At 47.5% G+C, this 26,083-nt stretch overlaps 1 protein-coding gene across 1 annotated transcript in view; it reads left to right on the top strand.

Moving 5' to 3' along the window:
- Positions 1–26,083, top strand: part of ALPK1 (alpha kinase 1) — a 98,548-nt gene that overhangs the window by 47,484 nt on the left and 24,981 nt on the right. Inside the window, exons 4-5 of the mRNA XM_054694558.1 lie at positions 3,011–3,165; positions 25,423–25,621. Coding sequence (XP_054550533.1) covers positions 3,011–3,165; positions 25,423–25,621 — 354 coding nt within the window. The remainder of the gene's footprint in view (positions 1–3,010; positions 3,166–25,422; positions 25,622–26,083) is intronic.

The following is a 26,083-nucleotide window of genomic DNA, read 5'->3' as shown; positions in this document are numbered from 1 at the left end:
GGCAGCCTTCCTTCTTTAGATTTTTTTTTTTAGCATTAGAATAAACTTTATTCTCAGGGGCTCTCAGAGGCTACCTGGTCTCTAACAGAACAGCAGGTACCCAGCTCAAGTGAGGGTCCCAGCTCTCCCCAGGGCATGCTGTTGCGCTCTGCTATTTCTGCTAAAGTCTGTCCTTTTCCTTTGTATCTTCAGCCCAAATTCCTTTAAGCCCTGTGTTCTCCCTGGTGAAGCCTCTGAGCCCTCAGTCAGGGAGCATTTTCTTCTTTTTCTTTCCAATTGCAGCAGAATGGGAGAAATAATCATTTTAGTTCCAGATAAGGCAAATCACTGCTGCAAAATCACTCAATTAGCTATGGCCCTTCAGGTAAGCTACTTGGGGAAGGAAGTGGTCAGAGAGGCAGGGGGTGCTCGCTGCGGCTCTGGTCTCTGTCCAATAAACCAGAGGCGAGGAAGCTCCAGGAGGAGCCTTTCGTCATGGCAGCTCGGCCCGAACGCCCTGCCCCGGCGCCATCGGATGCCACAGTCCTTCCCATACCTGGTGGTGTCTGGCAGGTGTGGCCACCAGTGTTGTCACCTGCGTGTGCTCCAAGGGAAAGGCGACTTCTGGGACGGAGTGAGCTGGCTGACTCTCGCGCTACACTGGCTTTTTATTCTCCTCTGCTCCGGTCCCTTTTTTTCCCTCCGAAATTGTCCTTGACAGCGCAGGTGACTCGCCCGAGCAATCTCCAGAGAGAAGGAACTGAAACCCAATCAGAAGGATATTTTTTAGCTGTATTTTGGAGATGTCTTTTCCTTTGGTGTGCCCCATGACTCTCCACGCTCCGGCAAGTGTGTAGAGGCAGGGTGGGGTAGAGGGGGCGAAAGGAGCCCCAGAGAGTGGATGCTCTTCCCTAGCATGGAGAAGTTTGAAAATATTTAAGTGATTCTGTGCCAAAGTATGGCGGAGTTCTGTGCATCCAGAAATCACACTTCTGTTGTCATTTCATTACACCTGGACTTCTGGGCTTGTCACTTGTGGCAGATAATATAGTAGTTGCCTGAGGCACTTTTGAGAGTGAAAGGAACTATGATAAGTACACGCGGACAAGCAAACAGGACAGAAAAGTCACCCCATTCCTAACTGTTTTTTAGTGTTTAAGATAATTCCTCTGTGTGTACAGTGGATCCATTTTCAGAGCATGAAATGTCATCGGAGTAACAGGGCAGGCTTTCTAGCAGACTCTGACCCGAATCCCAATGCTCTGCTGTTCCTGGGGGATGCTATGGCCCAGGGCCCCCCCAAGTTCTGGGTTGCTGAGTCAGGGCAGTGATTTGTAAGTGCCATTTGTAATGTTCCTCAGGGCTCATTCTGGATCATTCATTGGTGAGGCACGTCTGCCGTCCCCTCAGGAGGCTGCCTCTCATTTGCCCAGGTGGTGTCGAGGACACAAAAAGGCATCGTGGGCCAAGGCAGAGTTTCATCTTCTTCTTTTTCTTATTTTTGTTTTTCATTCTCTCTATCATAACTCTTTCGCCCCAGTTAGCTTGTCTCCTGTACACTTGCGACCCATCCTTCTTTTACCCATCATGTTGTGTTTGACAAAAATGCTTCTGCCTTGGGGCGCCCACTCCAGTGGGCAGGATAGATGGGGTTACAAAGCAGCAGGTTGCAGGCTGGAAGGGGCGGGCACCTGTAGGTCCTGGTGACCGACGAGACGTGGCAAAGTTTGCATTGAATGCCGAGGTCAGTAGGCCTGAGCTTGACCATGAAGGGAAGGGAGGGCAATTCAGACAGGAGGACAGGATGTGTAAAACCATTAGAGAAACATCTGCAGGGCAATGGTCTGGCCCACCATGCTTTTATAAAATGGAGGTCAGTGATATGGCAGGCGGAGTGCTCGGAGAGATTGGAAATAGCGATTTGGGTAAGGAAGAGCGGGCAGTAGATTTTGCATTCACAGAATTTAACTGCCAAATGGGTTCCGGGGGATGAGACAGCGAGAAGTCTAGATTAGAGCGAAAAGGCTAGTTGTCAGCAAATGGTAGTGACCTTCATCAAACTAGGTAATTGAGGGGGAAACAGATTTAGGGAAAGGGTGATGAGTTCAGTTTTGGGATAACTTGGTCCCGAAGTGTCTGCAAGACACGCGCCTAGATTGACAGCTGGCACTCAGATAAATGGGTCCATCTTCCCTTATCCAGACCTTAGAGTCCCATATGCTCCAAGTTCCATATTTTTCACATGTTGGGAAGGTTCTGTCAGCCACATTCAACTTGGGCAGAAGCAGGCGGTGTCCATTGTCAAACACTGAAATGTTTGCAGCAAAACTTTTGACTGATCTCGGAGAATAAACAAGACTATATTCTGTAGTCACTTCAAGTCTGATTTGGGTGCCAAAGTTAAGAAAAGTCCTAGTTCAGAGCATTTTGTGTTTCCAAAGTTTGGAAGAAAGAACATGGACTCTGGAGTTAGGTTGGTGACCACAGAGAGAGCGACCGTATCTCTCTTACTAATGTGAAACAGGACCATCTCACGGAAAACTGGTACCAACCCAAATTGCATTTGGGTTTTTTGTATCCGTCGTCTACTGTCAGGTGTAGCCCACAGTGAAAGTTGCAGGCGAGGTGAGGTCTCAGAAGGAAGAAGTTGTACAAATGGGCTTTTGCATAACCAGCCACCCAGCCCCTCATCCACCCCACCTCTGTTCCTTTCTCATTTTACAGGGGAAATAATATTTCCTTCATTCCTTTCTCTGCTTCTTCATGCAGAGATAGTCCCTGGTGTTTACTTCCTGCTAAAACCCTTTCTTAATGCCTGACTACCCCAGTTTACCTGTAGGGCAAAGTAGGCCCGGGCCACCCCTGACAGATAGCTTCTCACTATTATTCTCTGAGTCAGAGCCACAGCTTAGACCCGCCAGCAACAGGTAGGAGCCTTTCTTTGGCCCCTGGGGTGCTTCATCATAACATCGGCACCTCAGCAGCCTTTTCTTTGACTGCCATTTCCTTACCTGCACTTTGACCTTTTCAGCGTCACTCCCCAGCGAGTTAAGGACCCTGATCCAGGAGGCAAAGGAAATGAAGTGGCCCTTCGTGCCTGAGAAGTGGCAGTACAAAGAGGCCGTGGGCCCAGAGGACAAAACAAACCTGCAGGACGTGATCGGCGCCGGGCTGCAACAGTTGCTGGTAGGGAGGCCACCTGTTCCTCTGTCACCCCCAGTGAGGCATGTGGGCCCCTAAGTGATCTCACAGATTAAATTTCTTGCAGGCAGAAGACAGCCCTTGCCTTATGGGCAGCGCTGCCAGATTGACTAATGTGGGGAAAGGCTTTTACAAAAGTGTTGCTTGCCCATGGCCCTTCTGCTGGAAAGCTAAGTCCAGGACAAGTGAGGAAGGGTGGTGGCTGGGTCGATGAGAGCCTCTGCACCTGTAGCCTGGAGTGGCAGAGTAGGAGTCCTTATTGCATGCCCCAGAGGATATTTTTTTTTAAGATTTATTTATTTATGCATACAAGAGCTGGGGTGCAGGCCAGAGATGCGGGGGGTGAGAGGATTCACCGGAGACAGAGTGGGGAACAGAACAGACAGATGTAATGAAATACACTGCTGAGGGGAGCAGCAGGTGACACGGCAGAGGTCTGCTGTGCCATGTGGGTAGCTCCCTGGACGGCCGGGATCGAACTCGTGGATATCTTCACAGTGCTGTGCTTAATCCCTTGCACCACAAGGGCAGGGCCCCAAAGGATATTTTTGTAATGGCACCTTGCAAAAGCTAGGTGGCTGTGAAAAATGAATTCACCGCCATGTCACCCATGTGACTTGCTCTCTAAGCTGTTGACTGTCTCCTCATGATCGGGCTGTTCAGGAAGCATCAAATCAAAGTCACTGACATGCTTTTTCCTCACCTCACTTGCTGGAAATTGTTCGAGTGGGTCCCTCCATCCCAGGCAGAAGAGTCTCAAGAAACAGCACAAGACCTCGGGGCTGAGCTCATTTGGTAGCACTGTTTTCCACCTGCATTCTCGTACGTGACTACCAGGGGAGTCCGTGAACTTGTATTTTTTTCTCACATAAAAATACATATTTGTCTGGAGATCCAGCATTACAAGTGATGACAGTGGGGCGGGTATTTTATCGCTTTACATAAGATTTGTTTTGAGCCTCTCCAAATCAATGTCTAGCATTGTCTTTCCTGATCAAAACGAAGAAGGGAAAGACCCTCTTCTCTACCCACACAACAGCTTCCTTGGGGACTTCGTAGACTTAATAGCAGGCCCGCCCCATTCCCACCTCCCAGACAAGCAGACCAGAGTTAAGCAACCGGGGCTGCAGGCCAAGCTCAGCGAGTACTTGGAAAGAATTCAGAGGTGAGCGAGCGGGGTTAGGAGAGCGTGTTTGGAACGAGTGGGGGTCGTGGGCCCAACAGGGCCGCGGTGTGTGTCCCTACAGAGCCTCGCTGTGCTGCAGGGGCACAGTCAAGTCCTGAGACCAGCCCACAGGCTCTGTTGCCTTTGTCACCCGCCAGTTACAAGTTAAGAAATGAAGGCACAAGCCCTTGAACTGGCTCGGGGAACAGGCCAGGGAGTGGCGCGTCGTGACTGAGTTCCATCCTCTGTCCCGCTGCAGTTCCCCCGGGGGAGGCTCAGGCGAGGACCTGGCAGCCCAGGTGGAGGACCTAGATGCGGGCTGTCGGCTGGTGCCCAGCAGACCTGCACTGAGGGAGGGGCTCTGTGTCTCTGCTGCCCGGCACTGACCCCCGGCCACGTAGGGTCTTGAGCACTTGACGAGTGGCGAGGAAGATGGAAGAATTGAACTGAGTGTTTAGTTTTATTTACTTTTTGCAACCACTGTCCATGGGAACAGCCATGGCTACTCCTGGGTCGGGCAGGGAGGCTCTGTAGCACTAGTGTCACTGGACACTTGTTGGAAATTCAGACCCCTGGGGCCCATCTTTGTCTTGCCGGCCCCAGCCTGGGGGGTGGGGGCAGCTGTCAGGATGGGAGGGCCACGCGGCCCTCCGGACGACCCTGGAGCACGCGGAGTTTGGGCAGCCATGTGCTAAAGAGGAGAGCAGGAAGCGAGGCGGAGAGGGGCAGACAGCTGGGCGGGGCGGCAGAGAAGGAGCAAGGCCAGGGGCAAAGAGACCCCAGCGTGAAGGTTGTAGGAGACCAAGCAGAGAGAAACCTCTTCCCCTCAATTCTGGGAACTGGACCTTTGTCAGGAGCCAAGTCCCCAAGAGCCTGTGGTGGTTTCACTTGCTTGGAGAGCCTGGTGTGACCTGCCCGCTGGCCTGGGAGAACTTGCCAGAGCTTCCACAGAAGGCAAGAACCGGACTCGTCCCCTGGACCTTTGGCCTTTGAAGGTCCCTCTGAATTCCCAGAGATGGAGTGGCAGCCATCCCGTCCCCAGGGCTTTGCTTCTCTCCTTCCATCCCGCCATTTCCAGCTCACTGCTTTCAAAGCTGCGTCCGCGTCACTCTCCTGGCTGAAAATCTGAAGTGGCGTCTGCAAAAACTTCTGAGTACCTTTGGGGGTCAGCGTCAGCTGGGAGACAAGCTGCTCATAGGTTAGATATTTTTAAGGGTGCCTTCATTTTTCCTCGTGCTCCCCTCTATTTATGGCACAGAGGTCACGCCTCCGGAGGCAGAGAGAGGCAAGGAATTTGTGCCCAGATCACAGCGGTGCTCAGCGGCTCGGGAATCAGCCCATTAGGCTTGCTGGAGCCCCTAATGTGTTTAACCTGGGAGCTTTTTGAACTCTGAGCATCATTCTCTTTAGCTTACCCAGCAAGCCATAAATTAAGCAACCACACCTCCTTAAGGCTCTTAGGATGCTTTCCTATTGTGTCGCACCCCAAGTGCACAATCACTAAACCACTCTGTTTTGTAAATACGAGAACTATAGCCCCGAGAGACAGGCTCTTCTGAGCCCCGGCTGCTTTGCACATCTCAGCGTGTTAAAAGTATCCCGAGTAAACGCCGTGGTTTGTTTTGCCCCCTTCTGCTGTGTCTCAATATTGGGCTTTACTGACGAGGGGTGCCCCGGCTTTTAGCACTGACCAATCTCAAAAATCTGTTCTGACATCATAGCAGCTAAAGGCTGCTGAGTTCGTCTTTTCGGTGATGGGCTCTCTCCTTGCGGTTTTTTCATAATTTTTTTTTTTTTAATCTGGAAACAAATCCTTCCCATGCAAACTTTCCCCTTTGTCTTGAGAATTTGCATTATATTTAGAGTGGGAACACGGCGTCCTTAAGTTAATTCCACCAGATCTAGGTTAAGCATAGACTCTATAGGAAAAAAGTAAGTGAGCCACAACTGTTTTCCCGGAGCTCCTGAGTTGGTGGCATCAGGGATGGTTAATAATGGGACTCTCTCGGGCTGAACTGAATCAAGAGAACTTGTGTGTGTTTTGTGCTCGGCTTTCTGTTCACCACGGCCTTCCCGGCTCCTCCCTCCTGCTCCTGTCCTGTCCTCCTACCCCACCCCCAATCTTTTCTCCTTTGGTGTGTGGCCACAGACAGAAATTTATGGCCGGGGCCAACCTCCTTTACACGCCACACAAAGCTTGCCGACTTGAGAGAGTTCGTCCGCTCTCTCCCAGAAAAAACACCTGCAGGATGCACCCCAAGAACCTGGAGAGATGGGAGATTAATGTGCCTGTAATAGCTGGGCAGTGCTTTGGGTATTATGCCCTCTCCCCAGGTAGATGGGCCTTTTCCGAGATGATACCAATTATTTATTGCTGAAACATCTGTTGATAACTGCAGCTGCCCTTGTGAAACAAAGCCGATCGTGGGGTCACAGGCGGCAGGGACCTCAAATCCTACCTCATGCTAGTTTGAGACTATTCAGTCACACCCTCCAGTCCATGGGTTACCATCATCCTCAATGTCTCATCATGCCACAGAAAATACTTTGTAAACACTGCCCTGCCCTGCCCTACGGGCTTTGAAGTATTATTTCATCTTCATTGGTAATTTATATTCCAGGGCCATTGTGCTGTGAAAAAGAGCGGGGAACCTTTTTTGTTTTGCATTTAATTGTCTATCGCCTGACACTTTGACCTGTATTATTAGTATTAGTTAGAAAAAGGATTTTCTCCCTCTCTGATTTAAAAATAAAATTTCAAGGGAAAGTCAGCACTCCTTCAGTGCTTTTCACTCAAAACAATGTTTACACTCTCGGAGGGAAAGATGAAACGCACAAGCAATTTTTTTCAAGTGTCGGCGAAGGGCATTTCAGGTTTTGAAAGAGAACAGTAAGGCACTTATAAATATCATTCAGCAAAAGCTTTGATGGATTTTTCAAAAAGTATTGAAGGCGTTTAGTGTCAGCGCCTGCTTAGCTGGAGTTTCTGCGGGCGCAGGGAGTTCCCCTGTGGAAATCTTGCTGCTGAGATGCGCGGGGATGGAGGGGGCAGGCAGCCTTGTGTGGAGGCCCCTGTGGTCATTTTTTCACTTGCCACGGAACAGAACGAGTGCTGTGCAATTTTAAAAACAGGAAAATTAAGTTTTTAAAGTAGAAATAAAGATCACGGTTGTATTTGCACGTCTGTGGCAGTCGGGGCTGCAGGATGAGCTGTTGATGAGCTGAGGTTTTACGCATCTGTTCCCTGTAGATTTGGAGGTCCTGGTATTGGGGGGGGGTGACTGGACCCTCCTCTTCCCTGTGTGAACCTGGACCCGCTGAGTTCTCTTACAAGGAGGCCCAGGGACCTTTTTAATATTTTGACGAAAGCACAGTCTATGGTGATGAAGCAGCCTCAGAATAAAGGTATATTTTCCATTTTCTTTTCAACTTTACCACCATGAAAATTGTTAAATGAATAGACCTTGATCATAAATATTTTTGGAAAGACCTCCATCACCTTCTGGCGATTTGAACAAAGATCACAAGAAATCAGTGTTTAGTTATTTTCGTTTCTTTTAAGATTTTTTTTTATTTATTTATGAAAGAGCTGGGGTACAGGCCAGAGGCGTGGGACGGTGAGAGGATTCACCAGAGACAGAGCGGGGCGCAAAACAAGTGGACTGACGAAATACACTGCTGAGAGGAGCAGTGGGTGAGACAGGAGAGGTCTGCCGCGCCATGTGGGTATCTCCCTGGCTGGTCGGGAAGCGAACCTGTGCTGCAGAGTCTGTGGACTGCTTCACAGTCTGGCGTTCAACCTGCTGTGCAATCACAGAGGCCCAGTGTTTAGTTATTTTCCTATGTTATGATAGGTGAAAACCTTTGTGGATGAGTATAGTTTGATAACTCTAACTTCCAGGAAATTTTTTTCACTAATATGTCCTGTCAGACCATCGTGGTACCTTTAACTTGCTGATATTTTTACTTTTCAACTACTTAAACCACTTGAGGATCAAAAATTCAAACGTGAACATGAATAAATGTAAGAATGGTCATTACAATAATGCATTTAAAATGTCTATTGTGGTTGATGTAGGAGAGAGCATTAAAAGGGTCTTTAGTAAAAGATAAGTAAAATATGAATTTGCTAGGAAATAAAATGTCAAGTCAAAGAAAAATAAGTAGTGCGAGGACTAAGTAAGAGGGTGAAGCTCAATCCAGGGGGACCATCAAAGTCACCCCCGAATAAGCTATGGGTTAATAGATATTTTTAAAACTAACTGAAAATCCACTTATCTCAGGTCTGAGTTTTCCTATGAAAGAAGAATTCAAAAGCAGTAGAGATGCTGTTTGAGTTAGGATTCTTTTAGCAACTGATTTTCTCGAATGAGGTTTTTACCTGTAACTGTGTGTGGTAGGACCTTAGTAGCTGAGAACTTTTTCATCAGAATGTGAGAGGCAAAGTAAAGGTAAACTGTATTCTTGTGTTCATTCAGCAATTTTTTAAAATTTATTTATTTATGCATACATGAGCTGGGTTGTAGGTCAGAGGTGCAGGGGGTGAGAGAATTCACCTGAGACAGAGTGGGGAGAAGAACAGGTGGACCTACTGAAATACACTGCTGAGGGGAGCAGCGGGTGAGACAGGAGAGGTCTGCTGTGCCATGTGGGTAAGCTCCCTGGCTGGCAGGGGATTGAACTCGAGCTCCGGTGGCCGGCGATAGCTTGATAGTGCTGTGTCTTTAACTTCTGTCCCACCAAAGAGGCCCTCATTCAGCAAAATCTTATAGAGTGTTCCCACCTGCGAGACAGTTGACATAGAGCCTTGAGAGAGATGCAGAAGAAACAGAAGATCACGTTCTGGAAAACCTCCAGGATGGAGAATAGGACAGCCCCCAGGAAGGCCACCTCATATGGAGCAGGTTCATGTTCTTCCTGTTCTCACAACCACCCTTAAAGGGAGGTGTGATGATTCCCTCTCCTCAATTAGAAAATGATGCTCCAAGAACATATGCCGAAGGTCCAGATCTGCTGGTTCCCATCAGGGGTACAACGTGAGGTCATGTGGCTTTTAGAACGTAGGGCATTTCTGTCCTTGTTGGTGGAAGCCACTGCCCAGAGGGTCCCAAGTGGCACCTAATCTTGCCCGAGTCATTTAGGGCCCTCAGGGCCTCTCCGTGATCTGAAAATGGCAGGGCTGGCTTAGAAAGGACTGTTCCAGTCAAATGGCTGGTGTTCCTGACATTGCAATAAGCAATACATGTTTTGATGAGGTCCCCTGGGGAGGGTGCCAGATTGGGGGAATGAAGAGTTAGCAAGGATGGAGCTTCTTGAAGTCAGAGACGGAATAAATGGTTGAGAACAGCTGGATGTACGGGGTGGGTGCTGATGGCCACTTTCCAGCCTCAGTGACCTGGAGGACGGTGAGGCCATCACTTTAGATAGGAACCGGGGACCAGCAGCTGACATCTGAGCCTTGATATCCCCATGCATATGATCTGCCAAGGGCCTCAACCTCACGGTGGTCCTCTGCTCACCCCCAGCTGTGGTCCTCTTCTAGCTTCTATTGGGTGGTACCATGAGGCTTCTCCCCACTCCCCGGCCCCCCAGCACAAGCTAGAAACTTTAGAGTCATTCATACCACTTTCCTCTCCCTTGCCTGCTGCATGCACCCCATCACCAAGTCCAGCCAGTTCCAGTGTCTCATTGTCTCCCAAGTTCATCTCTGCCAACATCACTGCCGTTCCCCTAGCTCACTGACACCTCCCTGGGCTCCTGCTATTGCTTTCTGGGGCGTCTCTCACATTCACCCTGCTCGACTCCTCTATGCCCTTTATGCACACAGTGTTTTTTGCAAACTGCACATCCAGCCCTCACACTGCACGATGCTGGGAAGACAAAACTCCAGGGCAGGCTTCCAACCCTGTGAGGGGAGATCCTTCCCTCTGCTCCCCTTGTCTCCTCTCTCTGACCACATGGCTTCCTTCCAGCCCACGCTCTTGCGGTGCTTCCCCTGCACACAGCTCTTATCCCTTCCTGAGACACTCCGCCCCCTCTTCTCTGCCTGATTAATTTCCATGCAGTGCCCACACCCCCACTCAGGTTGGTCTCCCTTCCCTTCCCCCTGCCCGCCGCAGTCCCATAACCTGTCCTCTGCCCCTCCTGTGAATGTGATTTGGCTTTTGCACTCAGGACAGAATTTATTAGAATAGACATTTTACATTTTCCAGTTATCAACGTGTAAAACTTTATTTTCCTCTACTGAACACTATAGTTCTTTTAGGGGGACAAAAGGGAAACAAAAGGTTTAGCATCATCAAAAATAAATTTCATTTAATACGTGAGAAGTGAACGCTGAGAGAATGGGGCCCTCGGAGGACAAATATTAGTCCCCAGGCCTGTGTTTGTTCAGACCGTAAGGTAGAGTATGATTAAAATCACCAAGGATTTAAACCCTGCTCGAAAACTCTGCCAAAAACTGTCTTTTTAATACGGTACTTTCAAGTTTCAATGGAAGATAAATTAAAATGGTGACTTGTCCTTAAAATTCTACCAACGAAACTCCGGTTGCCACAGAATCAAGCATGCAAGCTATCCCTTTGATGCGGGCCCACCCAATGGCACGAATTTCGTATCTCCCCATAATGAGGCCCGAAGCCTGAGCCAAGTTTTGGGGGACTTGATCCAAGTAAGACAAGTGGGCGGTGCAACCCAGCTCCCCATGTAGAAAATGAGCAGGTTCAAGTGTTGGGCACAGAAATGATCAATCCTAGAGATAGGTTTATTCACTCGTGTAAGCAAGCACAAATAGCATTACCTCTCAAGTCATCTAGTTAAGTAAGTGAGGACCCTAAGCAAGAATATTATCTCTAGATATATATTTCTATCTCTCTGATGCTGTTTATTTTAGTTGAGCCAGGTGAAAAGTGGTGTCTTTGGTGTCCACAAGTGTCAAATAGTGGCACTCTCATTTAATTTGATAGGACATGTTCTTCCAAACATAGTATCTTTTTTTTTTTAAAGATTTATTTTATCTATATAAGAGCTGGGGCACAGTCCAGATGCGTGAGAGGGTGAGAGGATCCACCAGAGAGAGAGCAGGGAACAGAACAGGCAGACTGACAGAAATACACTGTTGAGGGGAGCGGCGGGCGAGTCAGGAGAGGTCTGTTGCACCATGTGGGTAGCTCTCTGGCTGGGGATCAAACTGGTGCTGCAGTGGCTGCTGTGAGCTTCACAGGTTGCGTCTTAACCCCTTGAGCCACCAAGGAGGCCTGAAAATATGATACCCATTTGTGTGGGGAGGTGGTTGGACCAGAGAGCCTTGCTGTGAAGGTGGCTGAGTTGGGCTGTGCCCCCAACTCCTGGAGCTGGCCATCAGCACTGCCCGGTGAGGAGTCACCTGCCCGTCTTTCTCACCCTCAAAGGCAGACACTAAAACCCTTTAAGCTCAACAAATTCATGGATCCTTGAAATGCGTTCTTTCTTTTTTTAAGGATGAGTTTATACAGAGAGATTTGCATTGTCCTATAATCTATTCATTCTGAATCAGTTATCCTTAATTTTTTTATTGTTCATCCTCAAAGCAAAAACTTTCCAGCAGGCACCCTGGTGCACATTTATTTAACAAACAATATGCGTGCACTGAGCATTATAATGTCATGTATGTCTTAAAGCACCGCAATTTAAGAAGAAGACAAAGATTAAATGAATAATTTAAAATAGTTTTTTAAATAGCATTGTTAACATGGGAACCTTTTTATTCAGGCAAAAGAGTGAATATGTTTAATTCATTTTCAAAATCTTGGCTTAGCGCTAGCACTGTGCTTTGAAGATGTGTCTGGGGTAGTTTATTTCAGTACTTAGTTTAAATGACTGTAATGGTTGAAAAAATTATGCCTCCATGATATGTAGATGCAAATAAGGGAAGTCAGCTGTGATTATTAATTCATGCTACTCATATTTCCATCCATCCACCAGTTATGAAAAATCGCTTGTGGAAATTCAGCGAGTAAATTCCCATTCTCCTTAGCGTCAATTGTGTGTTTCAGCACATTCATCAAAAGATATTATTTTTTAACAAAGGACGTCCAAACCCATTCAAACCTTTCCTTGAGAAGATTTTTAAACAGCTTAAAAGTTCCTTATTTTGTGAGCTTTCCTTTTTACATATGATATGTTATTATTGGTATGAAAGTCACAATGATGAAAATGCTTCCAGCCCTTATTATCTGAAAAATATTTTCAAAATTTCTATTGGATCGGATCCCATTCTCAGCTATTGTCCTAAGAGAAAAGGCTGATGCTTTTGGAACCTTGGTCTGTTTATCAAAGGGAAATGTCTAAACTCTTTACATTTGACAGTTATTAAAAAAAAACTTTGCCTTGAAATTTTTTTAGTTTTTATCCCTCGTCATTTATTTCAGAATCTATGGTTTGTGATAGTAGACGTGTGTGTGCATTTAACTCATATATATGGACTGCGGTACAGTCAGCTGGAGGCAGTCCAGTGAGTGAGATCATCATCCACCCCTCCAGAATGCCTCCTCAGGTGCCACCTGCACCCAGTACCCATCTCACCTAGAGGCAAAGTAAGGGGCTGCTGTCCACCAACTATTTTGGGGGGGAGGGCTAGGAAATAGGTGTTAAAGCGCATGTAATTCTGATGCATGCTTTTAGCACCTCAGTTTTATGTTATTTTTTGTATTATTTTCTTATATTGTTGTTCATTTTTGTACAGTAATTGGCTTCTCCCCTCAGGTGTAGTCCCCATAGCTCTCCCACCACCACAGCACCCATGAACCATCACCATAGTCTGTTGTGTTCTTCCCGCCCCAGTTTTGACCCCATCCCTTCTGTAGACCTCAGATCTATGGTCGGCTTGCAAGTTTTGTCTTTTTCTTGAACTTTTGTTTTGTTTCTCTCTATTCTGCACAAAAGTGGAAACCATCTGATGTTTATCTTCCTCTCTCTGACTTATTTTCCTGAGCTTCATTCCTTCTAACTTCATCCATGTTGCTGCAAATGGCATGCATTTTTCTTTTTTGATTGCTGAGTAGTGTTCCATTGTGTATGTATACCACATCTTCTTGATCAATCATCTGTTTTGGGACTTCTTGGTTGTTTCCATATCTTGGCTATTATAAATAGAGCTGGAATAAATATAGGAGTGTGGGTATCCTTTCACATTAGTGTTTTTGTGTTCTTTGGGTAGACTCCTAGAAGTGGAATCGCTGGATCATATGGTAGATCCATTTTTAGTGCTCTGAGGAACCTCCACACAGATTTCCATAGTGACTTGCTAGCCACCCACTTTTCAAAATGTTAGTAAAACTTAATTTCTTTACCACTGGCAAGCTTCAGTGGAACTCTTTTGAATTTTCTTCTCCTTTGAAATCCCAGTCACATTCCAGATCTCCCCTCAATTCGCTTCCAAAATAATGAGTATACTTAATTGAGCAACTACTAATTGCCTGGAACTTTTCATATCAATTTTCATTTGTCTCAGTAATATATGTAGTAATATTACTTTGCATAAAGAAGCATGACCCTGAAAAGCATCAAAGCCCCACCTCTTTCCACTTTCCAGCTTTTCCCCCTTAAGTCTCTGGATGAGAATAATTTCAATAAATTGGCCTCTTTCCCATTAAGAGGTATAATCTGGCTCATTGTGAAAGTATTACCAACTCAGTTCTGGACCTTTATATATTTCTTCACCATGTAAAGGCTGGAAGCAAAGTATGTTGCTTTCATGCTTGTTGACAACTTCCCATTGTGCTGGGTGTGAGTTATTCCCGCTGACACCGTCTGTGAAATTGAAATCGCTGGACCTTCTGGAGTCATTGTCAGGTGGAACGTTAAAAGGCCTTAGGGGTCAGGCGTCACCTTCCTCTCAGTGACTCTCCCATTTTCTTACTTTGAGCACCAGAGTGTGACAACGTCCCTTTGCTCTGTCTCAGGCCACAGCTTTACCTAATGGGCTTAAAATGCACTCACACTGTTAGGGCTTTAATGAGTGAAGCCAGAGATTCCAGACCCTGCTGATGGCCTGATGGAATCAAGAGTATCTGGGGTGGGGGCATGTCTGTGTGTACAGGGAGTGAGGGGTGATCAGGGAGGGCCAGCTGAGAATGGGAAAAAGAATGACTTCTTGAAAATATCTATTCCTCTGGGTAGTCCTGCTAGCAAAGAATCTGATTTAGTGCATCTCTACTGAGATCCAAGACCTATGTTAGTAAATATCACCATTGATTCTCATGCATACCTATGTTGGTTTTTTTTCCCAAGAATTACTCCTTTATTGTAAGATTTTAATTTATTTTTGCATGAAGAACTGGGGTGTAGGCCAGAAGTGCAGGGAGTGAGAGGACTCACCAGAGACAGAGTGGGGAGCAGAGTGGGGAGTAGTGTATCTACTGAAATACACTGCTAAGGGGAGCAGTGGGCGAGACAGGACAGGTCCGCTGCACCATGTGGATCAGCTCCCTGGCCTGGGATGGAACTCAGGCTGCTTTGACCCATGTGGTGGTAGCGCTGAGACTAACCCCTTGGCCACTAGGGAGGCTCTAATGCATACCTGTATTTTAAAGATAGAGTTGACAGGCTGTATTGATGGATTGATGCAGAGTATGAGAGAAGGACACAAATTTGGAGTCAAAATCCTCAGTTTTCATCCAAAGCAAATGAAGGATGACTTGTCATTACCAAGAAGGAGATCACAGGGGAAGCAAATGTAGAAGAAAAAATAAAGAGTTGCGTTTTATTTTATTTTATTTTTTGAAAAGATTTATTTATTTATACAAGCACTGGGTACAGTCAGAAGCGCGGGAGGGTGAGAGAATTCACCAAAGCCAGAGCGGGGAGCAGAGCAGGCAGAAGGACTGAAGTACACTGCTGAGGGGAGCAGCGGGCACGGCAAGAGAGGTCTGCGCACCATGTGGGACCCTCGCTGGTGGCTGGGGATTGAACCGGTGCTGCAAAGGCTGCAGGCAGCTTCACATCCCAGTGCTCAACCGCTGCACCACCAGGGGAGGCCCATGTTTATTTTTTTTTAAGATTTATTTATTATGCATACAAGAGCTGAGGTACAGGCCAGAGGTGTGGGGGGACAGTGAGAGGATTCAGCAGAGACAGAGTGGGGAACAGAACAGGCAGATTGACTGAAATTCACTGCTGAGGGGAGCAGCGGGCGAGACAGGAGAGGTCTGCTGTGCCATGTGGGTAGCACAGGCCAGGAATCGAACTCATGCTGCAGAGGCTGCGGAGAGCTTCACAGGCTGCGTCTTAACCCTTGCGCCACCAGGGAGTTAGGGTTGTCCAAGGAGGTGAGGTGCATGGGTGCCTCAGGTGGGCTGCAGAGCAAGATCATTGGAGAAAAAGAGGCTTGCAAGAGAGACCAGAGTGCAGAGCGAGTCATCAGTGTGGATGTTGAAATCGCCAAGAATGACTAAAGTTATCGCAATCCAGTTTGCGTCAGTCCAAGAATGACTGAAGTGACCATCGCAACCTGGAGTTCAGGAGAGGATTCAGGTGCAGGCCCTGACTCCAGGGGCCATGTGATTCACCAGGATCCTGGTTACGTGGTGGCCTGTTCCATACCTTTTCCTCTGCCCCCCCTTCCCTCCCTCCCCCATGCTCTCCCTTCCTTTGTTTTTCTTTTCTTCTTTCCAGACATCCAGTTCCCTTTGCAGTAGGTTTGATCTTAACTTCCCAGCCCCCAGAACTCGGAAGGGGGGAAGCAGAGAGAGGTGCTCCACAGAGCAGCCTTTAGGGATGGAGAGAGTGAGAACAGTGATCACAATTTCCCCTAAGTGATTGCATTTGCACGCTCTGCTGGTAAAATGAAGGAAAGACCAATGAAATGTTGACAGGTCTTGGGGACCTTAAGAAAGTACTGTGTGTTTATTTGTTTGTTTGTTTCCTCTCCTCTCCCTGACGTTTCAGTGGTGCATAAACATAGCGCAAGCCACGCTTAGTGTTGGCCTTGAGTGATCCAGTTTGGTCAGTTCAGCTCTTACTCTGCTTTTATTGTTGATGCATAACTATGCAGGCATCAATCACTTTTCATTTGTTTATTCTGGTAATTCCTCACCTCAGGACCCCGCTCCTTCCCCCAAGTCCCCTGCCTTTTCCCCAATCTCCCAATTTGCTATGCAGCAATAATTTCTCTTTACACTGCTCCTGCCAATTGCAATGCCAGATGGCTTCAGATCTGAGTCCCCTCACCCAGCCCCCCTTGATAACAGCTGCCATTGTCATTGCTGTGAACACATCGAGGCATTGAACCCAAAGTGGGGACCCAGCCTCGGCCCTCAGCATCGGGAGGGGCTCACACTAGCACAGGGAACCATGAAAACGGCACATGCTTGTCCTTGCTGCTGTTCAGCAAAAGCCCTAAGAAAAGACTCTTTAGCATTTTTTCAATCATTTGTGTATTGCATTCTCATTGTGGAGTTTAATTCCTTTACCACCTGACTCAGCCTCTTAGCCATGAAGCCCCCAAAAGGCAATTAGAGCCCCATATTTCTCACCCTGGAAACATGTGGAAAAACAAGTGCAGGGTGTGTGGCTGTGTGGGTGCACACACGTGTGAGAGCCAGCACACTCTCATCCACATCCCGGTGTTTTATTTACATGTTTGAACTAAACATGGTCACTCAACAAGAAAAATGCACTAGGTAGCAGCTTGGGTAACCTTCCCCTCAACCCAGCCTGCGAGGCAAGAGCAAGGACTCGGATCGTTGTTCATTTTCCGCAGTTGTTACTGTGACGCGCCCGCTGAAGATCTTGCCTTGGAGTTCTCTGCACTTGTAGGTCAGTCGTGGGCCTAAAACCCCAAACAGAAGGAATCCCGAATCAAGTATCTTGTGCCCCAGTATGCATTTCAAAGACACTGTCCATGGAGTCAGCGGGTTAGGGTTATTGTGTTGTTTTCTTTTTCTTTCTTTTTTGGGGGAGTGGGGGAGGGAAGGAGGCTGTCTTTCATGTTCATGGAATTGTGCCTCCCCCGGGCACCCTGGGCCGGGAGCCGGCGGCCGTACCACACACCCGGCCACTTTCATTCCGAAGTCAGGCGGCCGCGGACCCTTGGAGATTCCCAGGATGCTCATGTATGCTGCTTCACTGCTGAGGAATTCGCTGGCCCTCACTTGGCAGCAAATGAAAGTGGGTATTAATTTCTGCGGGCTGGTAGAAGCACGAGAGAGGGGCCGCAGAACGCTGCCCACCTCGGTCTGTATGGGGCCTGCAGCAGGCCGCCGTCTCGACAGGGGGAGAGGAACGACAATAGCGAAAAATAAAAGATGCTCCTAACTTGACTTCTCCGCATTTCGAGTGGTCGTTAGGTTTCGGGGAGAGATGCCAGCGGCCCAGGCCCTGGACAGAGTTAAATTATGCAGCTGCGGGGAGGCCAGGTCCTCCAGGATGGGATGCTTCGTTTAGATTTTCCACAATGCTATTGAAGTGCTTATTTTCCTCCTGAAGAGACACAAACAGATGCAAACTTCTGTAAACACTTTAGAAATGAATTCAGTGAGTTTGGCCTCTCAGCAGTGTTCAATGGCTGACAGAAAAATGTCTAATTAGTGCAAGTGGAAATAATAGGGCCACTTGGATTCTTTCCATCCTCCTCCAAGTCTACTTTCCAAGGAACTCAAAGGCCTTTTGTCTGGCAGGTCACTCTCTCTCAGGCTTTTGTGCTGCGATCTATTAAGAGTAGAAGGGGGGAAAATAGCTCAGGCATGTTCTCCGCTCGGTATATGGGGTGTGCGTGCGGGACGCAGAGCCGGCTCTTTGCAGCATCAGCTTACAGGTGTTGGGGCGGGGAGTCCTTGCTGGCCGCAGCCCAAAGCAGCTCCCCCGTGCAAGCTGGGAAGGTGCCCCTTCAAGAGCCAGCTTTCCTTCACCCTCTTCAAAGAGTCTGCTCGTTTTCCTTGTTCTTTCTCAGCCCCCCCTAGTGTCCCTCTTCAAGTTGGAAAAGGGGAGACGTGGGAAGAAATGAGAAGTTTAGCCGTTTTCTGAGATGAGCCTGATGTTATATGCATGAATTATTGTGTCCTGTTCACTCTGCTGAAATCCCCCTGGCATTTAGTTTGGGAGTCTGCCTGTGCTTGTTGTTATTTTGTCAGAGGAGTGGGGAGGGCATGGCCTGCTGGAGGCGGGGACAGGAAATATTCTCCTGCCCCGCTGGGTGCTTCTCCGGCTGGTTGAATCATCAAATCAAGATTAGACAGCTTAGTAGACAAGAACAAGTTCAAACCTGGGAGAATCTACAGGGATATAAATTCTAAAGTAAATGAGGCAAAATGAGGGTATTTATCTTGAGCTCTCAAAGAGGAGAGAGAAGGAGCCTCCCATGATGAGAGTCAGTGACTCAAGAGAGAGAGAGAGAAGTTGGCCTGTAGTCCTACCATATGGAGAAGTTTTTCCGATAGGAAGGATATTTAGAAATCCTAAATCTTGCTAAGACCCCCCGCCCCATCCCCTTCATTCTTGTAGTTAGCTAAGGGAGCGGTGTAAGTTTTTCCTGAACCTGCAAGGCCTTGACTGACCTCAGCTGGGAATAATCCATACACCAAAGTGAAGGCCTGTTCTGGACACCTTGGGGAGGCTTGTCCTTTAACAGACGTGTCTCCTGTTTCCCCTGCAGTGTTCCTGGTCACTTATTCGGCTCCCATAGTGTGCCAGGCCCTGCACTGACCGTTTGACCCAATTTCCTCTAATCTTGAAACAGCACTGTAAGTCGACAGCATCCACATTTCCCAGGGGAGGTTATGGAGACTCAGACTCAGAGAAGCTAAGTGACTCGGCCTGACCAGTAAGTGGGAGAGACAGGAGACAAACTCAAGTATTAGGGTTTCGCTTCATATAGTCTTTCTAGAACTCTAGAAGTGTGATTCGTAAACATTCCACTTGTGTGTGTATCTCCCATTTCAAACCCCACTAAATTTTTCTCTACCTTCTTGCGTTTGCAAAATATGGTTTCTATAATGATATAATGATCATTTGGGGGTCAGTTTCTACTGACTTATTTTTCTCTGCAATACAGACTTCACGCAGTACATACCTGGAAACCTTGACCGAATGTCATACACTGTCATTGTTACCTTCTATGTGGTGGATATTCTGTGTGCCTGTAATTGTTGACCTTTGTTCTAAGATCTGGCCAAGTTAGGCAGCACTTTGATCCGTTGCAAGCTTGCCTCTAAACTTACGGAGTGGCCGTGGCTGTCTTACTCCTGATTGCTTCACACTCGCCCTAGAAATGTCAGGCTGGCCCATTCCAGCTGCTCAGAACACAAGCTGCATGAGACCTTTGCCAGTGGTTCCTTCGCGAGGCTCTTTCCTGACCCCCAGACTGACAGCCTCATGCAGCTCCCTCCTCCTGGTGCTTTGTTTTGTGAATTCAAGCCACGTGGCCCCCAGACTCCAGGTACTGCACCTTTTTAACTTGCGAAGACTGTCTCCCAGAGGGTCCCCTGGACATGCAAAGTATCTTGCAGCTCTGTGTGAGGGGGCACTGCCATACCCCCAGCTGGTCCTCAAATCAGCAGTTGCTCTCATGGCCTCAACATTCACCAGGGAATCTCAGAATACTGAAGTTAAAGGCCATCTCCTGGAAAGTGTTTCTTCTCTTCTTTTAAAAACATATAATAAAAACAATCTTTTCAGTTGGGTTTGGGTTTTTTTTGGGGGGGGGAGAATTTTAGAATTTTCTTATCATAAGAAAGGATATGGGTTCCTTCAAGATGCTATTTAGACTCACTGAGTGGTGAGTTTCATCCTAGCTCCAGAGATAGAGCTTCCTGTGCCCAGATTAGGCACTGCTTGATCACACCAGAGCTGGGAAGCAGAAGAAAAGGGGACCCTCAAGAGGCTTGGGTTCTCAAGTGTTGGCTGAGGATGTAGAGAAGCGTGGGCACTGTTAGTGGGATTGGGGGTGCAATCTCTGTGGAAAGTGATATGGCGGTTGCACAAAAAATTGAATGTAGTATGATCCAGCAATCCCACTTCTAGGTGTGTATCCGAAAGAATTAAAGGCAGGGTCTCAAAGAGACATTTGCACCCACATGTCCATAGCAGCATTATTCACAACAGTTAAGAGATTACAGCACCCCAAAGTCTAACAACAGATAAAACAATAAACTAATTATAGTATATAGAAGACCTTAGAGTAGTACTTTAAAAAGAAAAGAAATTCTGTCACCTGCTGTGACATGGGTGAGCCTTGAGGACATTACACTGAGTAAAGTAAGCTAGTCACAAACAGACCAACACTTATATGGCATACCTAGAACAGCCAAATTCATAGAAACAAATGAAATGGTAGTTACCAGGGACTGAGGGGTAGGGACCCAGAGTTGAATGGATACAAGGTTTCAGATTTTCAAGATGAAAAAGTTCTACATTTAAAAATGGTGAAGATGGTCAATTTTATGTGGTATGGTTTGTACCTGATCTGCCTGCCCCTGACCCTTATGACTCCGTGGCTTTGGAAATACTCTTAACTCTTCCCCCTCGGTATCCTTCCCTTAGATTTTATAGTTAATACAAATGGAAGTGAGATTGTGTGTATGCGAATGTTTTTTTTTTTAAGTTTTATTCATTTATGCATACAAGAGCTGGGGTACAGGCCAGAGGTGCGGGGAGTGAGAGGATTCACCAGAGACAGAGCCGGGAACAGAACAGGCAGACTAACTGAAATACACTGCTGAGGGGAGCAGCAGGCGAGTCAGGAGAGGTCTGCTGTGCCAAGTGGGTAGCTCCCTGGCCAGCCGGGGATCGAACTCATGCTGCAGAGGCTGCAGATAACTTCATAGTTCTGTGCTTAACCCCTTGCGCCACCAGGGAAGCCCTGTGTATGATGTTTTTCATAAACTAGATGGTGCCTCTCCGGTGGAGACCATTGTTATCAGGAAGGAGAGGTGAAGAACCTCCACAGTGGATGCCCCTGAATGTTGCTGTGCCAAGAGGGTACTGTGGTCACCCCCAAATGGAAGGGGGTTCCCTAGGAGAAGGGAGAGAAAAATGAACATTAAGCCTGTACCTCGGTGCAACCATAAATACTGGGACTCACCTCTCTTTGTGCCAGGAGAGGGTGGCAAGAATAGGGTTGCTCTTTCCAACCTAAAATTTGGGGGAGCCTGGCAGTGCCTAAAGTTGCATTTTCTGCAGGTAACTGCAGGGGGTGCAAACAAAACACTGGCTGTATGTGCACCTAGCAGAAGAGGGAATCTTGATCTGAGATTGGCCTTATTAAGCAGAATGAGGCCCACGTAGAAGCATGCGTTTTCTTTTCCATCTTTTCAATCAATCTGCATTCTATGAATGACAGATGACTGAATTGTTCTCACTTGAAAACTCATAGTTTTCAGACTGATGGTTTAGTTGGCCCATCTCCATAGAGCTTTTGAGCATTTCAGTGTTAGCATTTTTATTTTGTTCTTTTTTGACGAGAAGACTCAGTCACATAACCTCATAAAATGGGAATATATGTTGTTAGGAAGATATACCTGGGGCAATAAAGGGATCTATAATTAAAAATGGCGCTCATGAACTGGTGGCTTTGTACTGAGTCATCATTCTGGGATCCGCACTCTGGTATTAGCCTGGCTCTGCTCTCCTTCCTGCCTCTTTCCATCCAGCACCAACCTGCAAGTCCTTTCTATGTTTCTTAGTTCAGATGAATAAGGTCCTCTTGTGCAAGTCAGGCCACAGGGTCATGAGGTCAGGTACCAGATGGGTATTCCTGGGTTAGTCTTGAATGTGGTGATGGGGTAGGGAGAGGGGTCAAAATACATGGCAGCTTCAGAGGCTGGGACTGTGGACCCACTTTCCTGTAGAAACGGATTTTGGCCTCTTAAGATTGTTGTGAGCACAGGCAATAATCGATTGTTAATCAGACAAGAGATTAAATATTATCTTTAATTTTGGTTAAGGCTAAGTTGGAAACTCTAAGTTCATATCAGCGTAATTGGCAGGGGTTGGAGGGTTTCTGGTAGATGAAACCCAGAATTTTATTGACTTCATTCAGGTACAGGAATCTCTGGGCAAAACGGAATAGTTAGTTTTCTAGATAAGTCTTAGGATCTAGAAGAGAAAAATCTGTTCCCTGTAGACAGCTTGTTCCAAGAGAAAAGAGAAGAGCTAAACCATACATGCCCACCTTCTGCTTCCCGGATTCACCAGTGTGGTCACTGGCAAGTCCCTCCAGCTCCTTGAGTAGACACAGCAGGCAAGCGGTGGAGAGTGGCTAGAAGTGCTGATTGAACTCCCTTTACTGGCAGGAAAGATCAAGAGGAGAGAAGAAATAATCCACCCCTTAAAAAAAAATGACTTCTCAATCATAACTTGAACCGTCACAGACTGAGAACAAAGGGATAAATCCAAGTGCAAATTATCATTTCTAGACTTAATTAACACTGTGATAGTTAAAAACCTTCCCATGTTAAGACAGCATCACTTTGAGAAGAGAAGGATTATTGTCCTAGTTAGTCATCATTTGGTGATGAACGCCTGTAAATATAAAATTATGTTCTATATGCAGTGCTGAAGATCATCTCTCTCTCTCTCTCTCTCTCTCTCTCACACACACACACACACACAGAGCTAGAAATTGAATCATGTGAATAAGTATCATAGCTAGAATTCTAGAATGGGTCAAATGTAACAATTTAGGTCAGTTTTACTTAGGCATATGCAGGTATCCAATTAAAATTCTAGAAGAACTGTTCCAGGCAGATTTTGAAAAGCTGAGCTAGCTCTCTCCCCAGATGAGTGCATCCTCTCCCCGCTCTAGGCTAAGAACCGCAGCTCCAAGAACACTGGCTGCGTATGTGGGACTTCCTGACATACCTGTGGGTATCTGATCATTGATAGCCATCATCTCCAGTTTTCCTGCTGTAGATAAGGCCTCCCGACATGGGGCTTGAGCATGCGGGATCTGACCCAGACTTTCTGTCTTCACATCTCAGTTCTGAATCAACAGGTCATGTGATCTGGGGCAGGTTATTTAAGCTCTGAATCTCGGGGTTTCTATTTATAAAGTGGGGATGGCAGTAATGGAATCAGCCTCTGAAGACTGTTGTGAGACCTGCATAAATAAATGCCCGGCAAGCACTTAGCACTGTACCTGGCACCTAGCGTTGCCCAGTAAATGTTAGTCCTTAAGGTTATGGGATGAAGAAGGCAGTGCTTTGCATGGTAACCTCGTAGAAAAATGGGCATTGCTTACAAGGCTTTCCAGACTCCCGATGTGTGTGAGTGTGACCGGAAAAACAGCTGGATTTAGTTTAGCAGCTGGAAAGAGTGCTATTGAGTGGCAAAGTCATCCATGCTATTAGCTGCGTGACTCTGAATGTCTTGAGTATATAGAGACCAAAAAATAATATCTTCCCATAACAGCTTGCCCCATTTAGCTCTATTTCTCATTCTTTGTTACACTTTCGATTCAGACCTGTTTTCTTCTTTCTTTCTCTTAGTCATCACTCAACACGATCATATAAATAAAATTCACAGGGTTGGCTTAAATTCTGTATTGGGCCTCCCCAGTGGTGCAGCAGGTTGAGCTCAGCTTTGTGAAGCTGTCCGCAGCCTCTGCAGCGCGGGTTTGATCCCGACCGGCCAGGGAGCTACCCACATGGCACGGCAGACCTCTCCTGTCTCTCCCACTGCTCCCCTCAGCTGTGCCTTAGGTCATTCTGCCTGTTCTGTTCCCTGCTCTGTCTCTGGCGAATCCTCTCACCCTCCAGCGCATGTGGCCTGTACCCTGATTCTTGCATAAATAAATCTTTAAAAAAAATTTTAAAAATAAATAAAAATTTTTTTTAAAAATAATAAATTCTGTATTTCTTCCTCATTTGCAATGCAGGCAGTAAATGAGGTGGGGTGTCATGAATTGGTTTGAAGAGCTCCCCTAGATGTTATGATGATGGAGAGAACCACACAGCAGAACAATGTCTAGTGTAATCTCATTTAAGAAAGAGTGAGGGGGGCCTCCCCGGTGGCGCAGCGGTTGAGCGCTGGGTTGCGAAGCTGCCCGCGGCCTCTGCGGCGCCGGTTCGATCCCCGGCTGCTCCCCGGCCACCGGAGGAGGGTCCCACCAGGCGTGCAGACCTCTCCTGCCGCCCGCTGCTCCCCTCAGCAGTGTACTTCGGTCCTTCTGCCTGCTCTGCTCCCCGCTCTGGCTCTGGTGAATTCTCTCACCCTCCCGCGCTTCTGACTGTGCCCAGTGCATGTATAAACAAAACAAACAAACAAACAAACAGATAAATAAATAAAGCATGCCTCTATTAAAAAAAAAAAAGATAGAGTGAGGGGAGGTGGAAGGGAGAAGGGGGGTGGAAGGGAAGAGGAAAGAGAAGAAGAGAGAGGGAGGGGAAAGGAGAAAGCCAGGAGGAGAGGGAAGACAAGGAATCTAACAATCCATAAAAAGGTAGAAGAATCTAGAAGGACCTCTAGGAAGCCATTGTCAAGAACAGTAGGAATAAAATGGAGGAGGGGGAGAAGGAAGACGGTAACTAGGGGCACTTCTCATTTCTCTCAGTGTTACTTGAATTTTTTATTTTTTTAAATTTTTTTTTAAGATTTATTTATTTATGCAAGAACTGGGGTACAGGCCAGAGGTGCAGGAGGGTGAGAGGATTCATCAGAGACAGAGCGGGGAACAGAACAGGCAGATGGACGGAAGCCACTGCTGAGGGGAGCAGCAGGCGCGACAGGAGAGGTCTGCCGCGCCATGTGGGTATCTCACCACCGACTGGAATCGAACCTGCTCTGCAGAGGCTGCGGACAGCTTCACAGCACAGCGCTCAACCCGCTGGGCCACCAGGCGGCCCTGCTTACAGGACATGTGCATTTATCTTCTGTATACTGTTCAAAATATAATGGGGAAGAGAAGGCATCAAATACTGCTTTATCCCACATTGGGGTTCCTCTCCATCTTCTTTATCTTGGGGTTCAGTTAGCCAACAGAGTATAGGGCTTCTCCTAGCTCTGGGTCTTGTTCCTGCTTTAGTAAAAACACCTGCAGGACTAAACTTGCTTCCAGAACTGCTTCTTTCCCCTCCACTCATCGTGTTTCCTGGATGTTCCCGCAGGCATCCCTGAGGGCCTCCATCCTGGCTGGGGACTGCGCCACGGCCGCAGCCATTGTCTTCGTGACTGACCGGTTCCTGTATGGCCTCGACGCATCGGGCCCGCTCCTGCAGGTGGCCAGAGGCCTGCACCGGCTCCGGCCCGCGACGCCCATCGCCCCGCAGGTGGTCATTCGCCAGGCGCGCGTCTCAGTGCACGCAGGTAGGACCCCTGCCAGCCTTGCCGCCCGCGTCTGGGGGTCTGGTGCCCGCACTCCCTCTGCCTACTTGACTTCGGCGGGAGAACGCGGGCACCCGGGCCAAGGGCCCTCTTTTCAAGCACCAGCTCCCGCCCAGGCCCGCCATGCCCTTCCACCCGCCTCTTGCCAGCACAAAGGCTCCGGCATAAAGGGTTTCAGAGCCAAAAGCAGTAGAGAAAATTGTGAAAGGGTGTGGAAAATACTAATTGGAGCTTTTGTCTTCTAACAAATCTGCCCTGCTGCTTTCAAACAGGGATATCTGAATTGCTATACTTGGGCCCAAGGGCCTTTAAAAAGCAGATTAGAATTCTGCTATTTTCTCTTAGCGCTCCTGGCTCCTTTCTGTAGGGCCACTTGACTATGCTGACAATAGAGCTGACAAACCCCCTGAAGTAATTTGAGGGTTTTTTTCCATCCCTCAGAAC

Source organism: Talpa occidentalis, unplaced genomic scaffold, assembly GCF_014898055.3.
Source record: "Talpa occidentalis isolate TD23 unplaced genomic scaffold, MPIMG_talOcc4v2.1 talOcc4.13, whole genome shotgun sequence".
NCBI classification, from domain to species: domain Eukaryota; kingdom Metazoa; phylum Chordata; class Mammalia; order Eulipotyphla; family Talpidae; genus Talpa; species Talpa occidentalis.
The sequence above is the reverse complement of the archived record's forward strand: the minus strand, read 5'-3'. Positions and strand labels throughout refer to the sequence as shown.